The following is a 23,823-nucleotide window of genomic DNA, read 5'->3' as shown; positions in this document are numbered from 1 at the left end:
AGAAGAACCGAGTCACTCCTACTTTGTTGGTTATTATAAAATGATACAGCAGGCCAGGTGTGGTGGCTCACACCCGTAATCCCAGCCCTTTGGGCGGCCAAGGCAGGCAGATCACTTGAGCCCAGGAGTTTGAGACCAGCCTGGACCAACATGGTGAAACCCCGTCTCTACCGAAAATACAAAAATTAGCTGGGTGTGGTGGCATGCACTTGTAGTCCCAGCTACTCAGGAGGCAAAGGCAGGAGAATTGCTTGAACCCGGGAGGTGGAGGTTGCACTGAGATGAGATCATGCCACTGCACTCCATCCTGGGCAACAGAGTGAGACTCTGTCTCAGAAATGTAAAATAGAATGATACAGCAACTCTAGAAAGAATGTGGCAGTTTCTTAGTAAGGTAAGCATGGAGATGCCATATGACTTAGCAGTTGGACTCTTGGGTCTTTTCCCAGATGAATGGAAACTTATATCCACCTGTATGAGAATGTTGATAACATCTTTCCTCATAGTAGCCTTAAGCTGGAAACAACCAAAATGTCCTTCGGGGTGATGGGTTGAATAAATTCTAGTACATCCATGGAATAATCCTTAGTAATAGCAAATGATGAGCTATTGATATATGCAACAGTCTTGATAAACTTTGAGCACATTATGCTGAATAAAACAAAAGCTGATCTTAAAAGGTTATATACTATATGATTCCATTTCTAGAATATTCTCAAGATGAGTAAACTGTAGAGATCAAGAGCAAATTAGTGGTTGCCAGGGTAAAGGGACTGGGGTGAGGCAGGTAGAACAGGGGTGAATACAAAGTGGTGGCATAATGGATTTCTCTTGCGGTGATGGAATAGTTTTGTATTTTGATTGTGGTGCTGGTTACAGATCTGAATGTGCGATAAAATTGCATAGAACCACACAGACAGACACATACATACTACACACACATACACATGAATACAGGCTAAAAGATGGTAAAAACTGAATGAGGTCTCTAGTCCAGTAGTTAACAGTAGTGTGCTGATGTTAACTTTCTGGTTTTGATATTGAACTACAGCAAAATACAATGTCATTAGGAGATGCTGGGTGAAGGGTACCTGGGTCTCTTTGTACTATGTACTACTTTTGCAGCTTTCTATGAGTCTAATTATTTCAAAATAAAAACTTTTTTTTTTTAAGAAGATTCTCATTTGCCTGGAATGGTTTAAATCTAGTTCTGCTAAAGGCAGCATATTGGAGAAAACCACTGTTTGCTACTCCCACCCCCAAAATATCACAAGGCAAATAAAGCTCACACTATATATTGATAAAAACATCTACATGTAATATCCTTCTTATTTCTTTGGTGTATTTCTTTCCTTTTTAACATATATGGCATATTTCTTACCTTTTTAAAATTACTTTTATGGGAAAACCGACAGTATTCAGTTGTTATTAGAGGTAGTGCCATGTTTTTTGCATGTGCTAACTACCCTTTTTCTGCCACTAACAACACAGTGCAGATGACAGTCACACGTCCTGAACACTTACGAGGATGTTCTCTAGTTTGACCAAATCCAAAAACATTTCCAAGGAAGTAAAATTGCACAACTTTATTGGTGATACATTAGTTTTAGGCATCATTCACTACAGCTTTGGAAAAGGTATAATGGGCTATGAGTTATGAGAATTGCATGCTAGCTGTGACTATCACTTTTTCTCCTACTGAAGAAAGTGTATTGGATTGCAGGTGAGGGAATGTATCCTTAAATGGAAAACCTGGAATCTGCTCAAATTTATTTAAATTACTTTTGATATACTTTACAACTATAGCTGGTTTAAACAATGCCTTTAAGAGCATCCATTTTAGGGTGCAACAGAAGTGAAATGTATTGTTCCTGCCTTATAAAGCTGCTAGTGTGGCTATGGTATACTGGAAACAATTCTAACTTCAGGTGTCAGACCTGGATTTTAATCTTAGCTCTGCTGCTTACCAGACAAGTCATTAAACCTCATGGAACCTGAGTTTCCTCAACTATAGAGATAAAATCTATTTTGTAAAGTTGTTATTCCTTTATCCCTCACATTTGTGAAAGGTACCTACCTTTCACCATATGTGATTCATCTAGCTGTTGTTCAGTAAGTGTTAGTTTTGTCACAAAAGGTTTGTACATTATTTGGGTGATAGATACACTGAAAGCCCAGACCTCACCAGTACGCAATATATCCATGTAACAGAACTGCACTTGTACCCCTTAAATTTATACAAAAAAGATGGAAATATATCCATGCATATATACATACAAAATGAATCAGAAATATATAATAAAAGTGATAAATATTGAGGTATAAACTATAACAAAAAGATAGAAAATGGAGAGTGCCAAATTGGCTACATATTTCAGAGAAGGCATTATGATAGAAATGGTATAAAAATTGGGCTTTGAAGGATGATGAGGTAGATAAGGGAGAGGAGACCATTTCAAGAAGAAGCAAGACCTGTAATCTCAGCACTTCAGGAGGCCGGGAGGCTGAGGCAGGCGGATCACGAGGTCAGCAGTTTGAGACCAGCCCGACCAGCATGGTGAAACCCCGTCTCTACTAAAAATACAAAAATTAGCTGGGCATGGTGATGCATGCCTATAATCTCAGCTACTCAGGAGGCTGAGGCAGGAGAATCGCTTGAACCCAGGAGGTGGAGGTCGCAGTGAGCCGAGATTTCACCACTGCACTCCAGCCTGGGCGACAGAGCAAGATCTCAAAAAAAACAAAGCAGCAGCAGCAAGAAACCTAAGGTTATATGGCTACAAGGGAATCACAATTGAGAAATTTATACTATTTGAGACCTGCCATATTTTCTATTAGATTTTGGAAGTCAGAAAGCTTAATGTTTAAGTAGTTTATTTCATAATGTTACATTCTTAAAAGCATCCCAACATGTGCTGTGTATTTTAATGATATTGTTGAATACTAGAATGCCTGCTTGGTTGGTAAGACTCTTGTATACCTTACCTTGGAATCTTGGTAAGACTTACATAGTTTCTATCAGTTATACCTAAGCTTTGCAAAGATAGATGGCATAATAATGGAGCATTAACAAGATCTGGGATTTCAGTGTTTTTATTAAGGCTTATAGAATTGTTTTCACATGTTATTAATGTGTATCAATTTAATTTCTTCAAAGAAACTTTGGGATTCTGACAAACTTTCTGTTCCTAAATGATGGTTGATGTTTTGGATACTATAACTGTAGAAAATATAGAATGTGAATGATGAAACATTTGCCTTGAATATATGAAAACATCATACTCCTAATTTTCTTTTTAAGTTTTATTTTGATGTATTCTCATGGAGAAATAGGTGCATTATTGAAAGCTTAGTTTTGATAATAATGGGCTTTGTTTTATATGGTATTGGAGCAAAGAAGCTTTCTGTAGGACAAATGGATTTATCAGTGTTTTTTTCCAATGGTGAATCAGCCACATATACTTGTAGTTCATCTGCTTTTGTGATCCGGTTTGCTGTGTAATGTAGTTTACCACCATTTTGGTGACCAAATTATTTTTAAAATATTTATTGAATGCCTACGGTATAAGAGCATTATATTCAGCATGGGTGGGACACAAAGTAAAATGGCACAGACCCTCAACGATCCAGTAGGAAAGGGAAATATATACACAAATAACTACAGTGTGAGACAGTTTGCCATAGTGTCATCAGCTTTGTAGGATTTTAGATAATGGAGACAGCATTTTTTAGTGGCAGACCTGGGATGATTTCATGGAAGCAGAAGCATTTGACTAATTCACATAGCTTATAAATGAATATTAACATGACAGTGTGAAGTATGAAGCCTGAAATGACAGCTCTCCCAATGTCAAAGATACTGTCTTTATGAATGGGGAAAATCACTCTGATACCAGTAAGTGGTAAATATGTAAACATTATCATAAGTACTAATTTAAGGTAAATATTTGTACTTTTATAAATAAGTATTTTATATATAATGGGTGATTGATGTTTTTATGTTTTTAGGCCATGAATATTGTGGTTCCCTTCATGTTTAAATATGCTGTAGACAGCCTCAACCAGATGTCGGGAAACATGCTGAACCTGAGTGATGCACCAAATACAGTTGCAACCATGGCAACAGCAGTTCTGATTGGCTGTATGTGTGATTCTTTAATCTGTCTACAGGTGTTGACTTTCTTCAAGGAGGTTTCATCATATTTGAGCAGATGACCTTTTCAGTACAAACAAAGCTTAGCATTTTGGATGTTTGTTGTTTTATGTGAGAAGTTTTGTATGTGTTTTTAAAAACTGTTCTGTATGATACACTTTCAAAAAATTCCATGATAACATTAGGATTTTTACAAGTTCTAGAAAACAATAGTATGAAATAAGACATTAAATTCATAACAACCACTTCTAGGAGTTAGGCTTTTTGTAACATCCATTTCCACGAAGGTCAATTATTTTCTTGCTGGCATTGTTAGCTATTAAATAGGAAATAGCTAAATAACAATATATATGTACATAAATGCTTTATTAAAATGTATTCATTAGTAATAACACAAATCTACAATTTGAAAAGAACAGAGTATAAATGCTGTGTGTCCCATGCATTAGAAAGGACACTATGAGATTTGGGAGACATTAGTAGGGTTATGCCTTTAGTCAAGGCACTTGATTTTTCAGGATCTCAGTTTTATCACTTGTTATTTAGGAAGATTAAATTAGATAAAAATCGTCAACAGATATGCACATTTATCCACAATAATGCCATGTGGGCTATTATTTAAGTATTTTATTTGGAAAAAAATATTTTAACATCTGAAACCTGGAGGAAATAACACTGAAGGGATTCATAGTGGTAGAAAAGTTAATACTCATTAGGCTAGATTATTTCTAGGTTTCTTTTATTGTAAATATTCTGTGATATATTCATTCATTGAATTATTCATTGTACAAACATTTTCTACACGCTTGTCATTTCTATACTCCTTTGATTCTAATATTGTTACATCCTATTTTTTCTTTTGAATGTATTGTTAGATGGTGTATCAAGAGCCGGAGCTGCTTTTTTTAACGAAGTTCGAAATGCAGTATTTGGCAAGGTAGCCCAAAATTCAATCCGAAGAATAGCCAAAAATGTCTTTCTCCATCTTCACAACCTGGATCTGGGTTTTCACCTGAGCAGACAGACGGGAGCTTTATCTAAGGCTATTGACAGAGGAACAAGGGGTATCAGTTTTGTCCTGAGTGCTTTGGTATTTAATCTTCTTCCCATCATGTTTGAAGTGATGCTTGTCAGTGGTGTTTTGGTAAGTTAAACATTTTTTCATAACAAGCTTTTATCTTAAATTCGTATTAGTAGCAATTGAATATTTGAAGCTATTGTACTGTTGCATGCCTATGGGTTTGAAAACAAAATTCCGTGATGCCAGCAACATTATGCAGTTTAATTATTTTACCACAAGCTTCAGTGGACTGCTCAAATTCTTTATCATGTTGTTATTGTAAATAACTATTCAGTTCTACACATAGATTAGTCATCAACTAGTACTTACAAGGTTTTTTTTTAAGCAGGGATTTTTATGTATGGCATTTGACTGATATGCTCAGAATATCTAAGTTTCTCATCACCATTCATAACATTTTAGGCAATTTCACCTTTCATTTATTTTTTCTCTGTTTCAGCTTTTAGGTTCAGGGGGTACCTGTGCAAGTTTGTTACATGGGTAAATTATGTGTCACTGGGGTTTGGTGTACAAATGATTTCATCACCAGGTAGTGAGCATAGGACCTAAAAGGTAGTTTTTTGACCCTCATCCATCTGCCACCCTCCACCCTCAATAGGCCCCAGTGTCTATTCCCCTCGTTGTGTCCATGTGTACCCGTTGTTTAGCTCCCGCTTATAAGTGAGAAGGTGGTATTTGGTTTTCTGTTCCTGAGTTAATTCGATTAGGATAATGGTCTCCAGATGCATCCATGTTGCTGCAAAGGACATGATTTTGTTTTTTATGGCTGCATAGTATTCCATGGTGTACATGGGCCACATTTTCTTTATTTAGTCCACCATTGATTGCCATCCATGTCTTTGCTATTGTGAATAGTGCTGCAGTGAACATATGCATTTATATGTCTTTATGGCAGAATGATTTATGTTCTTTTGAATATATGTACCCAGTAATGGGATTGCTGATCAAATGGTAATTCTGTTTTAAGTTCTTTGAGAAATGTCCAAACTGCTTCCCATAGTGGCTGAACTGATTTCCATTCCCACCAGCTGCGTATAAGTGTTCCCTTTTCTCCACAACCTTGACAACATCTGTTATTTTTTGACCTTTTAATAATAGCCATTCTGACTCATCTAAGATGATATCTCATTGTGGTTTTGATTTGCATTTCTCTAATGATTAGCAATTTCACCTTTTATAGTTAAAAATATATGTATGTATTTTTTATTCCTCTTTAGGCTTATTGTACTATCTTCCTATTAGTATTTGATGGTACTGTTGATGTAGCAAGTGCAGTTTGACTTCCTACCCTTGTTGCCTAAAGTAGATTTTCTAAAGTATTTGATTTTTCACCCATCGTTCACATACATAACTTCCCGCCACCATATTTTTGTTAAAATCTTTTGAGTGAGATTTGCTGTTGTGTATTACAAACTGTTTGGCAAGAACAATAACTATTTCACATTTCTTCTTTGGACTTCCTTTTCTAGTATTACAAATGCGGTGCCCAGTTTGCTTTGGTAACCCTCGGAACACTTGGTACATACACAGCATTCACAGTTGCAGTCACACGGTGGAGGTAATTTATTCCCTAGAAGCCACATAAAATTTATAAATTGTTATGCTTTTATAACAGATATTTCATGCCTATGCAAATCTTTGTCTTACAGAACTAGATTTAGAATAGAAATGAACAAAGCAGATAATGATGCAGGTAATGCTGCTATAGACTCACTGCTGAATTATGAAACTGTGAAGGTAATATGTTTAATTATACTTTCCTCTGCCTTCCACACTGCTCTAAGATTTGATCTACCATTTAATTTAATAGGTACTGTAAGTTAGAGCTTCTAGGTGTGATCTCTAGGATATGATCTCTAGGTGTGATGGAATAATACTATTTTATTGTTTGTCTTTTGTTTAGAAACTGTCCTCCTTCCTTCTCAGTTTTTGTTTGGTACTATCACATTTTTACCTTCTGAATTAATTTATAAGTTATCATAAATACAGTCATGCACTGTATAATGATGTTTTAGCGTCTATGTTGTTGGTCCCATAAGATAATAATGGAATTAAAATGTTCCTGTCAGCAAGTGACATTGTAGCCATTGTAATGTTGTAGCACAATTCGTTACTCTATTACTCATGTGTTTCTGATAATGCTGGTGGAAACAAACCTACTGCGCTACCCATCATTTAATATTTGATAATGATAAACTAGTATGTTAACTAGTATATGTATTTTTTACTTTTAATCATTATTTTAGAGTGTACGCCTTCTACTTCTAAAAACAAAGTTAACTGTAAAATAGCCTCAGGTAAGTCCTTCAGAAGGTATTCCAGAAGAAGGCATTGTTGTCATGGGAGATAACAGCTCCATGCATGTTATTGCCCCTGAATACCTTCCAGTAAAAGGAGATGTGGAGGTAGAAGACAGTGATATTTGACCCTGACCGTATGGAGGTCTAGGCTAATGTGTGTGATTGTGTCTTAGTTTTTAACAAAAAAGTTTAAAAAGCAAAAAAAAAAAAAAAAAAAAAATTAAATAGAAAATAGCCTATAGAATAAGGATATGAAGAAAGAAAATATTTTTGTACAGCTGTACAATGTGTGTGTGTTTTAAGCTAAGTTATTAAAAAGAGTAAAAAAGTTTTTAAAAATTTAAGTTTGTAAAGTAAAAAAGTTACAGTAAGCTAATTTTAATTTATTATTGAAGAAATAAAATATTAAATAAATTTAGTGTAGCCTAAGTGTACAGTATTTATAAAGTCTACAGTAGTGTACGGTAATGCCCTAGGCCTTCGTATTCACTCACCACTTCCTCACTGACTCACCTAGAGCAATTTTCAGTCCTGCAAGATCCATTCATGCTAAGTGCTCTATACAGATATACCATTGCAAATCTTCTTTACCATACTTTTACTATACCGTTTCTGTGTTTAGATATACAAATACCATTGTGTTACAGTTTTCTACAATATTCAGTACAGTAATGTGCTATACAGGTTTGTAGCCTAAGAGCAATAGGCTATACCATATAGTCTAGGTGAGTGGTAGTCTGTACCATCTAGGTTTATGTAAGTACACTCTATGATGATCGCACAGTCAAAATTACCTAAAATATGCATTTCTCAGAACATATCTCCTTTGTTAAGTGATGCATGACTGTATACCATTAGCATCTTGATTCAGAATGAACAGTAAGCTAATCAAATTGGCATGTAAATTCTTGACTCTCTTCTATCCCTCAGAGTGCCTAGCATAGTGCTTCCCATTAATTCTTTCATTTATTTGTTTATTTTTCCATTTAACAAATAGTTACTGAATGCCTCTTATGTGTTCTAAGTGGTTTCACAGGGGAGGGTGGTAAAAAAAAGATTACTTTCTAATCCCTGCTTTCCCAGAATTTTATACTGTACTGAAAGAACTTAAGTATGCAGGTGACTAGATAAGAAGGCATAATGTTGTGAGGGTAGTGGGAATTGTCAATTCAGAGTCTCAGGGGAAGGCTTTGTGAGGGAAGTATCACTGAAGATTTTGTTTTAGATCTGGGTTGGACTTAGCTAAGCATTCAGTAAATGTTCATTGGGTGAATTTTGTGGACTTTTCAAATACAATTCATTATGGAAAACTGCAGGGATATCATAGTACAATATATTGAAAGTCAATTTTTAAAATGGAATCTACAGTACGAAATTGTATTCATACATGAAGTCTGATGAAAAGTATACTGATCACTTAAGAGAATAAATTCTAATTATACTTGCCCATAGTTATTTTTATATATTTTGTAGTATTTTAATAATGAAAGATATGAAGCACAGAGATATGATGGATTTTTGAAGACGTATGAGACTGCTTCATTGAAAAGTACCTCTACTCTGGCTATGCTGAACTTTGGTCAAAGTGCTATTTTCAGTGTCGGTTTAACAGCTATAATGGTGCTCGCCAGTCAGGGAATTGTGGCAGGTAATGGGTCTGTGGCTATCACATTTACAGGCTGTTCAACTTTTATAAAGATTAATGAAAGGAATGTGTATGCGTATCTTAATTATAAAGGATGTTAAAGTGCTTTAACATCCTTGGAGTACTTTTTTCTTTGTATCAGAATGTATTTACTTGATTGTTTGATAATGGTTTTTTAACTTCCTTTTGTTTAGTACTGGCTCACTCATTGATTGGGATTACTGTTTGTAACTACCTGATCTTTTAAGAACAACTTTTTTTTTTTAGCATCTAGTTTTTCTAATTTTTCTTGTAGACCTGTAGAGCAATGTAATTGATTTAGTGTTTAGTTCAAAGGACTAAACTGCAAACACTCTTTTTTTAAGAATTACCAGGAACCTTTTAATCTTTCTACTCCTTTTTTTACTTGCAAAACACTTCAAAAGTAAATGTCTGCTCCTCTTTTCTGTAAACTCCCCCCACCCCCACTCAGTTAGTATTCATTCATTCACTGTGACCTAAATATGTGGAAAACATATTTAGGTCACAACAACATTTTGTTGTTGTTGTTGTTTCATTTTGTTTCCTTTAACTTGATGTACATCAGAATGGTTTATCATCCTTAATTGTGATGTCTATTTTCTCCAATTTTTAATGTATACTAATTTTTAAATTTCTATGTTACACTACAAAGAAACTGTTGCTAGTGTCTTAGGGGAAAAAGAGAAACTTTTTAGCCTTCCATTTCTATCCTCACTTAAACCATTCTTTTTTGTATATTATATATAGTGTATAGGTGGGCCTTTCCCATTCCTCTTAACATATACTAAGTTCCCTGTATTGCCTAAATCATGGATTAATGCTTTGAAATTGAGTTGACATAAGAGTTGTTGCTGATTAAGAATATTTTGTTTCTGTGATAATAGACTATAAACTTCTCTATCTTAAATTGGGAAAGTATGTAACATTTATCTAAAATACCCTTTTTTTCTTCTGCCAATTGCATATTAAGGCACCCTTACTGTTGGAGATCTAGTGATGGTGAATGGACTGCTTTTTCAACTCTCATTACCCCTGAACTTTCTGGGAACTGTATATAGAGAGACTAGACAAGCACTCATAGATATGAACACCTTGTTTACTCTACTCAAGGTAGACACCCGAATTAAAGTAAGTAATCCATATAGCAACTTTTCAAAAGTATGTGAACATCATCCCATTAGTAGGATTATTCTAGGAATATTCCTACATCACCACGTTAGCAAGCCCAATTTCTTTTACTTGCAGGAATTGGCAGGGGGGTGGGGTGCTATCACCTGTATTAAGAGGTTGTTAGAGCTTTCACTTCTATGTTTAAAAACCTGGCCACGCAGGGTGGCTCACGCGTGTAATCCCAGCATTTTGGGAGGCCGAGGTGGGCGGATCACCTGAGGTCAAGAGTTCTAGACCAGCCTGACCAACATGAAGAAACCCTGTCTCTACCAAAAATACAAAATTAGCTGGTCATGATGGCACATGCCTGTAATCCCAGCTACTCGGGCGGCTGAGCCAGGAGAATCGCTTGAACCCGGGAGGCGGAGGTTGCGGTGAGCCGAGATCGTGCCATTGCACTCCAGCATGGGTAACAAGAGCAAACTCCGTCTCAGCATAAATAAACTAACTAAATAAATAATAAAAATCTTACAATGTTAATGAAGACTGTTATACTAGAAAGTAAATTTTGTTAAGTTGAATTATTTGTACTTACACTGAATTTAGTTATCTAATAATGACACAGAATGTATGATTGCCTCTCCTCGCATCCTCAACCCCTTTCCTCCCCTGTCCATCATCCCTTCTCCCTCCCCACTGCCCCCCTCAAAAAGAGTTGCTCAGAAACCAAAACATTCAGGGTTTGTTTTACTTTGGCCATGAAGCATGAGAAAACAAATCTTTAAATGCATGCTTGGAAGTGGTCTAAGTCCACTTATAAACCTCCTTCTTTTCCATTATTTCCTTTTTCTTTCTGTGAATTAGAAAATTGTCTTCATAGCTGTACTCTAGGTAGTGTGTAAAGTGGCTTTTTTTTCTCTTCCCTGCTAGGACAAAGTGATGGCGTCTCCCCTTCAGATCACACCACAGACAGCTACCGTGGCCTTTGATAATGTGCATTTTGAATACATTGAGAGCCAGAAAGTCCTTAGTGGAATATCCTTTGAAGTCCCTGCGGGAAAGAAAGTGGCCATTGTAGGAGGTAGTGGGTCAGGGTGGGTAATTTAGTTATTTGTAAAATTCTGTATTATAGACTGATGATTCCCAATGTAATATTTTTTTCTTTATTATAATGAAAATGATTACTGTCGTTTAAAACTGGGTTTTCCTAACATTAATAGGAGCTAAATAACCTTTCTTCATCTCCAATTTCAGGAAAAGCACAATAGTGAGGCTATTGTTTCGCTTCTATGAGCCTCAAAAGGGTAGCATTTATCTTGCTGGTCAAAATATACAAGATGTGAGCCTGGAAAGCCTTCGGAGGGCAGTGGGAGTGGTACCTCAGGTATTTAAAAACAGAAAACAACAAATTTTTGGAAGATTTATTGGGTTGATCAATCTGTAACTAGAACAATTTGAATCAAGAGATCAACATATGCTACTGAACTAGTCAATATTAGACCCTACCAGTGAAGTTCTGGTACCAAAAGGGATTTTTTAAAAAAGGAAAGGAAAAAAACGTGAAGGGAAAATCTGCATGATAGGAAGCCCTGGAATGATAGCATAATAGAATAGAAAGAGCACAGACCTGGATTCTAACCCCATCTCTAACTGTCATTAGTTCTGTGGCCTGGGGCCTCCGTTTTCTCATCTGTAAAATAAGGATGCCATTTATCTTTTAGGATAGAATTATTATAATTATTATTATGGATTAGAGATAATAAATGTAAAATACCAAGTCTATCACATAATTGTTCAGAAAATGAAAACTACTATTGTAATTTGGAACAGTTTTCAACATAGTGGATTTATAATAATTACAAAGTAGCTTGGCTGCCAACCTCAATTTTGTATGCCTTGTTAACCACTTTGCCTTCAGTACCAAGCACAGTGCCTAGCCCATGTTAAACATTTAATAAACATTTCTTGTGTTACTTTGGAGGGAAAATAAATTCAAAGTAAGATCTGAGAAGTTAAGAAGTAGATAACCTTATAGGATGTGAACTTTTCTATGATGAAAGCTTATAGAGAGACCTGGGAATTAGTTGTAGCTAGTATGTATTATAAAGTTGATTTCTGGAGCCAGAATCAAATCCCTGGGAGAATAGATCAAAATATGGGTAGAGGAAGAACTGTAAGAGAGTGATTGGACGGGGATATGTGGCTTGCAAAATGTCCCCCAAATGATCCCACACATGGACTCTTCTCTGTCCTCTTTTTCACTGAAAATCCCACGTTAGTCAGCGTGAGTCATTTAGAGAAATTATTAGGTAACTATGTGAGATGATGGATATGTTAATTTGTTCACTATAGTAATCATTTTACTATATGTATCTCATAACATCATGTTCTATACCTTAAATATATACAATACCATTTATAAATTTTAAAAAATCGTATCATTTAAATTGGATTAGATAATCTAATTTAATAATTCCAGTTCTTTCTCACATACCCCAGTTACGATTTTGGAGGACTATGTGGGGCCCAGAAACCTGCCTTTTTGAAAACGCCTCCTAGGTTATTCTGTTAGAGATGTTTCATAGATTGTATGTTAAGTAACACTAATCTAGCCCCCGCACGGTGGCTCACGCCTGCAATCCCAGCACTTTGGGAGGCCGAGGCAGGCAGATCACCTGAGGTCGGGAGTTCAAGACCAGCCTGGCCAGCATGATGAAACTGCATCTCTAGTGAAAATACAAAAATTAGCCGAGCATGGTGGCAGGCGCCTGTAATACCAGCTACTCTGGAAGCTGAGGCAGGAGAATTGCTTGAATCCAGGAGGCGGAGGTTGCAAGGTTGCAGTGAACCGAGATTGTGCCATTGCACTCCAGCCTGGGCAACAGAGCGAGGCTCAGTCTCAAAAATAAAAAAGAGAAAAAAGAAAGAAAAAGAAACACTAATCTAAACTGTGTGTCAAGTGAACTGGATTCTGAGCTGTAACTACTTAGGATTCAGTGTCCTGATCCATGTAAATAGATTCCTGCCATTCTCTTGGGCATTGTAACAGTTATCCTCATCCTTTTGAGAAGTAGCACATTCACAAAGGGAAAATATACATGATCAATAAACAAAAGACTGTCATCCTCATTGGAGGCCTTAGCAATATGAATTAAGTCAACAACAGGATATGAGTCATTTTTTCACCTATCAGATTGGCAAGGATTTTGAAATTCCTAATATCCAGTTTGGGCAAGACTGTGTAAAATGGACAATCTCTTGTTTTGCTGGTGGAAGTATACAGCTTTCCTGACAAGCAAATTGGCAATGTGTATCAAGTGCCTGAAAAATATTCATACCCTTTATTCCAATAATTCTGCCTGTAGGAAATTTTAGTAAGGAAATAAACAGAGATGTGAACAAGTCTTTATATGCAAAGATGTTCATTACAGCATTATTTATAGTAGCATCAGTTGGAAACAATGTAAATGTCCAACAGTAAGTAGATGGTTACATTATTATCATAGGATCAGAGTCATGCAGCCATTCATAAATATTGTGTTTTTAAAGAATATTGTCATGAAAAATATGCAAATACAAAGTATTAAAAAAGAGGATAGCAAGCAAAATATAGTATCCTGATTTTATAATATTAGATGAATACATTTCAGTAGAGAAAAAAGATAGGAGAGAATATCAAAATGTAATAGTAGATCTTGCTACATGATGGGAATATGGATTATTTAAGTTTTAATTTATTACATGTGTATATTTAAGATATCTCACATGATGTTATGAGATACATATAATTAGGTTACTGTAGAGAAGCAAATTAACATGTCCCTCATCTCATAGTTACCCATGTTTTTGTGGCTAGAGCAGCTAAAATCTACCCATTTAGCAGAAATTACACAAAAAAATCAGTATTTATTTTATATTAGTTTTTCTATTTTCAAAATTTCCACCTACAATATTTAGCTTTTTCCTAAATATAAATTATTTAAAAATAAGCAGTTTATGTTATACAATGAGCTTATTGAGTTTATCTCAATATGAGAAATTTTATTAATAATAGGTATATAAATGATTTAAATACTGTTTAAAGCAATATATGAAATTCTTGATCTGATTATGATGTTCAAGAAGATGGGTATCCTGGTTAATATGAACTAATGGAGTCATTTTATTTCACCTAACCATAGCCTTCCAGCCATTTAAAGATTGAAAGAAAAATAGGGGATGGATGTTCACTTGAAGAAAATTAGCTTTAGTGTGCCATGTGAGAATAAGTTGAAATATCAAATGAATGCTTGAAGTGAACTTTCTCCAAAAATATATATAGTGTATAAATTCTTTGTTTTCTGTTTTAATATCAATGTCAAAGCTTCTTAGAAACATAGGAAAACATATTCAAACCTCATTAGTACTTAGGGAAATGCTAATTTGAACAAAAAGCACATTTTTCCCCAAGAGTAGCAACAACTAAAAATTATTAATATTCAGGGTTTCTGAATATATGAGGAACTGGCACCTTCATATGCCATTGGTTAGTGTGTACTTATACATTATTGGTTGCTGGTAGGGCCATATTTGGAAGACATTTGGGCAATAATATCAAAGGATAAATGTATGCTTAACTTTTAGCTCATCAGTCTACTTCTAGGGATTCTTCTTACAGAAACACACAGGTGTACAAAGTCATATACATAGTTTTATTCCAACATTGTAGTAGCAACAATTTGGAAATCACATTAAGGTCCATCAGTAGGAGAATATATACATAAATTATGATGTTTCCATAGTGTGGAATATACAACTGTTAGAAAGAATGAGTTAGTTTTCTGTTATTGACATGGACAATCTCCAGGATACGTTAAGTGAAAAAATCAATTGCAAAATAATATGTGTAGAATGACAACACTTGTGTTGGGGGGAAAAAAATACATGTTTATATATATAAATTCACAGGAACAAGTCTGGAATGATACACACTAAATTGTTTATGATGACTACCCCTGGGAAGGGAATGGGATTTCGCAGATGAGGGATGATGAAAGGGATTGTCATGTTTTACCCTTTATGCCTTTGTCTCTTTACTGTTTGAGTTTTTAATAATGAACATATATATAGAGAGAGATATAGATACATATTCATTCAGTATATCTGCTTCAGGATGCTGTCCTCTTCCATAATACTATTTATTACAACCTCTTATATGGAAACATCAGTGCTTCACCTGAGGAAGTGTATGCGGTGGCAAAATTAGCTGGACTTCATGATGCAATTCTTCGAATGCCACATGGATACAACACCCAAGTAGGGGAACGAGGACTCAAGCTTTCAGGTGATCAGAGATTTTACACCTGCCCCCTTCTTGTATACTTCTTTCAAACTCTAATTGTCAGAGCCATGTTTTAGAAAATGTGATGAGAGACTTCAAAATGTAGTGCTCATTGAGTCACATTTGATTGGGTTACTAATCTCCTAGCCCTCACTGTAACCAATTCAACATACTAGTAACTATTCTCAAATCATGCAAGTCTTTTTTTTTTTTCACTTGCAGCTGCAAACACTGTAGGTGTTTGATATTAAGTAAGTTATCAAAATATGCTCAGATCATGACTAACTTGTTATCTATAGTCTTCATGATAAAGGAAAAACGGTATCATTCTTTACCTGGGAAAGTAGTAAGGGTAGGGAGAAGTAATTTGATAACAAATAGTGTATATCTCTTATCATAACTTCCTAGATCATTAGATGTTTTCAGTACTTTAGACCTCTTTATATTTGATTCTGTTACCTGCTATATTTTCCTTACAGCCAACTTCATTTTCATGTCCTTTGTTCTGTGGCCAAGGATATTTTGAGGCTTATACATTTCTTGTTAAATGTTTAATTATGAGATGGCTAGGTTTAAGAATGAATTACCCTAAAATGACTGATTTTTTTTTTGGAGGACACAGAAAAATGTATCTTTACCCCCAAATTATTTGAATTTCAAAAGTATAGCAATGTCTAGTTTAGTTTGGGGAGGAAATGTATCGATTATAGATAGAGGTAAGGCAAAAATAGAATGAGAAATACTCTATATGAATTTTAACGAATCCCCATTCCTCTTCATTACAAACTGGCTTCATTTATTAGATACACACTATGTGCAAGCTACTATGCTAAATGATTTGAAAGTTTAAAAAATGAAGTATAAACAGGCCTGTTACCCAGGAATTGGCAGTCTGTTAGAAAGTTTTGGGCTAGGTTTAGAAAATTTTAAGCATGTCTGTTACTGGTGTATAAGAATGCTTGTGATTTTTGCACATTAATTTTGTATCCTGAGACTTTGCTGAAGTTGCTTATCAGCTTAAGGAGATTTTGGGCTGAGACGATGGGGTTTTCTAAATATACAATCATGTCATCTGCAAACAGGGACAATTTGACTTCTTCTTTTCCTAACTGAATACCCTTGATTTCTTTCTCTTGCCTGATTGCCCTAGCCAGAACTTCCAACACTATGTTGAATAGGAGTGGTGAGAGAGGGCATCCCTGTCTTGTGCCAGTTTTCAAAGGGAATTTTTCCAGTTTTTGCCCATTCAGTATGATATTAGCTGTGGGTTTGTCATAAATAGCTCTTATTATTTTGAGGTACGTTCCATCAATACCGAATTTATTGAGCGTTTTTAGCATGAAGGGCTGTTGAATTTTGTCAAAAGCCTTTTCTGCATCTATTGAGATAATCATGTGGTTCTTGTCTTTGGTTCTGTTTATATGCTGGATTACATTTATTGATTTGCGAATGCTGAACCAGCCTTGCATCCCAGGGATGAAGCCCACTTGATCATGGTGGATAAGCTTTTTGGCACATATACACCATGGAATACTATGCAGCCATAAAAAAGGATGAGTTTGCGTCCTTTGTAGGGACATGGATGCAGCTGGAAACCATCATTCTTAGCAAACTATCACAAGAACAGAAAAGCAAACACCGCATGTTCTCACTCATAGGTGGGAACTGAACAATGAGATCACTTGGACTCGGGAAGGGGAACAGCACACACTGGGGCCTATCATGGGGAGGGGGGAGGGGGGAGGGATTGCATTGGGGAGTTATACCTGATATAAATGATGAATTGATGGGTGCTGACGAGTTGATGGGTGCAGCACACCAACATGGCACAAGTATACATATGTAACAAACCTGCACGTTATGCACATGTACCCTAGAACTTAAAGTATAATAAAAAGAAAAAAAGAAAAAAGAAAATTTTAAGCAAAGATTATTTTCCAGTTAAGTTGGTTGGGTCATTACCTGGTAGTACAAGATGCTGGTATCATTCCAGTCCACATTTGCACTTTATTACTGCTTTTAATAGGAGTAATTTCCAGTTATCTGGCCCACCCCCAAATTATGTGTCCATTTGGCTAATTCTGGCGATCCCTAATTTATCATGTAATATGAACTAGCCCTCTTAATGCATGACTTTGTCTCAGCCAGCTATGCTGTGTTCTATTTTGTAATCTTATTTTTCCTTTCTGCGTGCCTGTGGGGGATAGGAATAGCTAAAGAAATTTTATTCTTACCTATTTCCCATTTCCTTACAACCATACCTCTCAAAATGAGCAATTTATTATTTAGCATCAAGGCTAATAATTATGTTAGAGAATAAACAGACATTTCTTCTCCAAGTTCCAAAATACTATTGAATAGAATTACAACTGAGTCGGTTTCCACTTGAAATTTGAGAGGCACTTCAAAACTAGTCCTTCCTACTTCTTTGAGGAACTTTCTGCTACTGGGTTGATAGGTAGGCAGGAAGATAGTACTTATGGTACCTGCCTTGTTAGGAGAATTTTGATCTTGTGAGGTGGGGAAGCATATGGCTAGCATAAATATAAACTTACTAATATTAAAAATAAGGAGCCCCTTTATAGGCCAAAGATAATAATTGTAGAACAAGTAAAAATAAAAATATTTAATGTACCAGATAATGGTTAGAGCTTATTTCTTAAAGAGGTTACTTAAGCTGAAAAATATGTTTTTTTCAGACATTGATAATGTATAATAGACAAGAAAAGAAGCTAAAAGGGACATAGTCAGCAGAGTACCATCTTCTGTACTTCTAACTATAGTTCTATATAAGATTGATGACCTTAGACCTACAGTAGTCCCAGTAATAAAAGAAAGGTTTCTAGACATTTCACTACATATTTTCCCTATTTATTTAAGAAATACTTTCTAAATATTTATTCTTGTGTTTAGGAATAAATGTGGGCTTACACATTGTGATAAGAAGAGCACTGGACTGGAATGGGTCTAGTCCAGGTTCTTGCTCGGTGACCGTGAGCCAATCACTTAACTTTTCTGGGCCTGTATCCTTTCTATTTTAAAAATTTGATATGCTAGAGACCTATAATAAATACCTAAATAAAGGAAGAGATATCTAGTATATGCCTTTAACTTTGAAGAATGCTGTGAAAATAATAGCTTTCTGTCAAAAAACAATCCTTGAGAATACTGGCTGAATGCTACTTTTTTATCTTAAGAGACGAATTCAGTTATTCATAGTTTAATGTCTTCAGGTTTCAGATATTGATTTTTTTGGCATGGTCAATTCTGTCATTGAAATTTTCTGAGATTGCTGTTCATTGAGAATTACCTGTAATATAAAGTAACATATAATGAGCATACTTCTGGTAGAATAATAATAGTAGAATCAAAGTTGTTACCTTCCTGCCTCATTCTCATTCTTCCCACCTGCTATAAAGTCAGAATTCAGTAGTGCATTCATGTTTCAGGGAATGTAATTTGTCAAAAGATATATATATGAACTTCAACTCTACAACTCAGTAAAATGAACTGTGATCAGGAGAATAGGGAAATGTTCAATGTATTACTTGGTGGTTGTAATCAATGGAAACACTACATAAAATATGCATGCACTATGCTTCCTTAAAGTAAACTTTTCCTTTACCAGGAGGAGAAAAGCAAAGAGTAGCAATTGCAAGAGCCATTTTGAAGGACCCCCCAGTCATACTTTATGATGAAGCTACTTCATCGTTAGATTCGATTACTGAAGAAGTAAGTTATGATTAAAATATAAAGCTCTTCAATGTTTAATACTTGGAAGTTTCAGTAAAATGGCTGCATTACTTTGTATTTTGAATAAACTTCAATAGTAAGTGCTATAGAGTAAAATGCCTATCTCCCTTTTTCCATATGGCAAGTGTTGATGGTAAGAATGCCAGGTTGCATTTAACTAGAAATACCACAGTATTAAGTCCATTTGCAAATGTGTCTCCTTTTGGAACTATGTGATAACTTATGCTGTTGTTGTATTGCCCCTGCATCTTACAAAGCTGTAGGAATCATCTGATATGCTGACAAAGGAAGAAATTTTCAGTCTCTCTCCTGTTGCCACTTAATACTCATTAAAATAGTCATGGAAGTGATTGTGAAACCTGTGACATAGTACATACCAGATAGTCTTTCACTTATCATGGAGCAACTCATGAGATGCAAGTCAGGCATACACAAGCTGCAGTGTTGGTATCAATTTGTATTCATTTCACTGGAAGTGTTATGAAACACCAAGATGTGACACTGATGTCATGACATTGCCCCACAGCTGCGTTAGATTTCATAGCAACATCTTTACATTACATACAAAAGTCTCAACAACAATGGTAATTTCATTATCATATCCCCTTAATCTAGGACTGAAGATAGATGCATTTGTCAATTGCCTTCATTCAACTACCTTTTAATTCAATACATAGTGTAAACCTAGTGTTGAAGGATAGGCCTAATTCAGCTTTGCAGGCTGTGTGACATAATATTTGCATACGGAGTTAAGTTTCAGGGCCCATTGTTTGATCTGCAGCATATTTAAAGCAATTGAATTTTGAAGTGAATTGGTTAGCCTGGGGATTTGTTATATTTAAAGTGAACCATAAGCAGGACCAGACCCCATTCATAGGAAAAGTAGGAACATGCTTATAAGAACTTTTTACCTAAAAATGTGTCATACTACCACAAACTAAAAGACCTACCAGCAGTCATTATTTGAGTCATACAGCTTTATTATGTCAGAGAGCATAACCCATTAAGAGCCAACAGACAACCCCCCAAGGGGAGGAGTTATTGGAAGATTTGGTAAATTTTAATGGGCCTTTTAAAAAAGCCCAGTGTCTTCAGTAGGATGTCAGAGTTTAAGTTGTTAAAGGTTAAAAAAGGAGTCCTCACAAACATAACAGGCTTTCTTAGTATTGGCCTTGTACCTTATTATCAGTCTGCCCTGGTAAAATATAAGATCTTTTCCTGGGTAACCATTTGCTCTTGATAATTTTATTCCTTTAATAAATAAAATGTTCAGAAATATTCATAGGAAATTTGGGTATATCCCCATTCCCCACACTGCTATTTCCATCTAGCTTGCTGTAGTTAGACCCAGGTTTCCAAGTATAGCTGAATATATATACAACTCTTATACTTTACAGGGAATAAACAAAAATATATTTCTGGGATGCATTAGGAAGTCAGAATGCTTTTGAAAAAGAGGTTTCTGCAGTTAAAAAATATACAGTTATCATTGTTTCCCCTTCTGTCCTCTGAGTTTGAACTAAGGAAAAGCAAATGTTCCTGTAGTCTTTGAATCTCCCTCTCTTTGGATTATTTTGAATTTCTCTCTGTCCTATCACTTAAGTCTCTCCTCATTTTAGTTTTGTTCTCATTGGTAAACATTATATGTGGCTATGTTCCTGATATCACGAGAGTTGTTTATTTGTTTACTTGTATACAAAATACTTTCTCCCAGATTTTGTAATTTTGAGAAATGTTGCCTATCTTAAAGAATTTTTTTCTATGATAATGTGATCATATTTGCCTTCTCTTTTTGCTTTCTCCCCTTCCTTTTAGCAATTATTAGATTAGGTGTAATATTTGGTATCAGTATAAAATTTACATAATAAAAGATTAACTGGCATTTTTTGTGTTCCTTTAGGAAATGTATGATTATTTTAATTTACATTTGCCTAATGCATAGTTCTTTTTATTTTCTCCTGTTCTTCATATTACCAAACTTGCAGACTATTCTTGGTGCCATGAAGGATGTGGTCAAACACAGAACTTCTATTTTCATTGCACACAGATTGTCAACAGTGGTTGATGCAGATGAAATCATTGTCTTGGACCAGGTAAGAGATTTAACTTTGCAGTTTAGTATTTGAGGAACACTAGAAATTGTTATAGATACAAGAAGCTTAAATATTGTTTCTTACATTATTTGGTTGCGATTGAATCCTGATAAGATTCTGTTTTTAGCCCCTTTTGATTGGAAATAATGCATGTCACTTCCAAGAAGGAATAAACTGTATTAACTCACTCTCTATTAAAGTATTACAAACAAAAGTTTAATCAGGAAAGCATTAAATCTTCATGATAGAAGCAGGTTTTCAATGGTGCATATATAAAATAACTTTTCTGCATTCATTTTTGCTCTGAATAGACTCTTTGCTCAGTGTCTTTGCTGTATTATATATTTTTATTTTTCTAATACCTGCACATAACCTTGATGGTTAAAAGAAAATTACCGTAAAATAAAGTGGTCATTTTCAAACATGGTCATTTTTATTTTATGTTTTTCCTTCTTGGGAAAGTAAGAAAAATATAGCCTGCTTTATCTCTTCTAAGGGAATTACTATACGAGTATACTGTAAAAGTCTAGACAAATCAGAGTACCACTATTGTGATAGGTAGATTTGAAAATTGCAATAATTTTTATTTTCTCCTTCCTGTAAGGACCTTTTCTCCCCACACCCGCCTAGTACTTGATTATTTCTAACATTATGCAGTTTTCTACCCTGCATTCAGCCTTTTCTGTAATTATTTTTCCCTTCTAATAAATATATCTTCAATTCTTTATCATTTTGGTTTTTTTTTTTTCTTTTTGAGGCACGGTCTTACTTTGTCACCCAGGAGTACAGTGGCGCGATCTCAGCTCACTGTAGCCTTGACCTCCTGGGCTCAAGCAATCCTCACACTTCAGCCCCCCAAGTAGCTGGGACTACAGGCACGTGCCTCACGCCCAGCTAATTTTTTGTAGAGATGGGGTTTCACCATGTTGCCCAGGTTGGTCTCGAACTCCTGAGCTCAAGCGACCTGCCTGCCTCACCCCCACAAAGTACTAGGATTACAGGCATAACCACCACGCCTGGTCACATTTTGAAAACCTGTGTAATAAGAGTTTAGAGAGAAACATTCTCATGTACTATCTGTATATTGAACTATTTAAAGGGACTTTTTCACTCCACTAAAATTTCTTATAGGGTATTCAGTGTTGTGGTTTGTATACTATTACCTTCATAAGTTGCTTGCATGCTTGTGACCCTAGGCCTTTCTGTTGCTTTGTTCTTAAATATTTACATTCATTACCAAACTGATTTTTCCAGTATGGCTGTACCAGAATGTCTTAAATGGGAAATTTTGTAAATATACCTTATTATATCATTGATGTTCAAGAATATTAAATAAAATCTGCTACTTTTTTATAAGCTTTCTGATTCTATGCAGCCATTTAGTGAGAGCCTTTTCTTACAAATAGAAGTTGTTAAAATACATTAGCAGGCATGTGATCACCTGCCTCATGCCATGTAATTCATAGTATCTATACACTTATTTTATGCCATTGCCACTTGGATTTTGGGTTGTAATTGGACCTAATTTATTATTGATCGTAGCAACTGTATCTAAAGAAGAATCTCTTTATTATTCATAATTTGATGATTCTGTAGTTGTCTGATTGTGAACATAACAGATTTTCATTTTCTAGTGAAACTAATATGACCTTGGCTTTGACTAATAATCTGTCACCTCCTGTGTTCTGTCAGCAATTTCTTTTAGTAGTGTTAATGTTAAGACAGCATATCTAGGGAACTTCTAGTTAAACGTGGAAGGTTGGATACATTTGTTTATCTCTTCTTCCCCTAACCATACTAAAATGAAAGTTAATAAATAAAATAAGTATAATAACTATAAAGCCATAAGGACAAAAATAATAGGAGAGGAAATAACAGTAGACAAGAGATATCAGCAAATTGGGGAAACTGGTAAGTAGATAAATTAGCAGAGCTAAAAAGTTCAATACTGTGTGTGAAAAAGAGAGAGACATCAATTTTTAAAAAAAGCAAATTGATTCATGTTGTAGACCCCTGAAAAGGCTCAGGAATTGAAAGCACCAGGTATGATGAAAAGTGACAATAAGCATGAGGTTGAAAGTAACAATTAAGTGTAAGACTGCATAAGAAATAAAGTTCCTTAGCACGAGTCTGGAGATTTACTCATCAGGAAATTACTGGCTTTAGACACAAGCAGACCACCAGGTACATTAACAATGAAGGGAGAGATTAACTGAAAATCAAAACATACCAAAGGATAGGACCACAGGCCCTCTTGTGCCACTGGCTCCAAGAACTTTGCCAACCAGTTGTTTATTTTACCATCACTACTCCTTTCCTCATCAGCAAATAATTGGAGGATTCTTCT

At 35.3% G+C, this 23,823-nt stretch overlaps 1 protein-coding gene across 5 annotated transcripts in view; it reads left to right on the top strand.

The window, feature by feature from the left end:
- Positions 1–23,823, top strand: part of ABCB7 (ATP-binding cassette, sub-family B (MDR/TAP), member 7) — a 106,652-nt gene that overhangs the window by 78,042 nt on the left and 4,787 nt on the right. For all 5 annotated transcript variants that reach the window (XM_011930676.1, XM_011930678.1, XM_011930680.1 and 2 more), the window contains 11 exons: positions 4,009–4,141; positions 5,029–5,297; positions 6,704–6,792; positions 6,884–6,971; positions 9,008–9,182; positions 10,171–10,328; positions 11,241–11,404; positions 11,565–11,694; positions 15,462–15,633; positions 19,259–19,362; positions 21,369–21,476. In XM_011930676.1, the coding sequence (XP_011786066.1) occupies positions 4,009–4,141; positions 5,029–5,297; positions 6,704–6,792; positions 6,884–6,971; positions 9,008–9,182; positions 10,171–10,328; positions 11,241–11,404; positions 11,565–11,694; positions 15,462–15,633; positions 19,259–19,362; positions 21,369–21,476 (1,590 nt within the window). The remainder of the gene's footprint in view (positions 1–4,008; positions 4,142–5,028; positions 5,298–6,703; positions 6,793–6,883; positions 6,972–9,007; positions 9,183–10,170; positions 10,329–11,240; positions 11,405–11,564; positions 11,695–15,461; positions 15,634–19,258; positions 19,363–21,368; positions 21,477–23,823) is intronic.

Source organism: Colobus angolensis, unplaced genomic scaffold (genome assembly GCF_000951035.1).
Source record: "Colobus angolensis palliatus isolate OR3802 unplaced genomic scaffold, Cang.pa_1.0 Scaffold87, whole genome shotgun sequence".
Classification (NCBI taxonomy): Eukaryota; Metazoa; Chordata; class Mammalia; order Primates; family Cercopithecidae; genus Colobus; species Colobus angolensis.
Note: the sequence above shows the minus strand (reverse complement) of the source record. Positions and strands in the feature narration are given on the sequence as shown.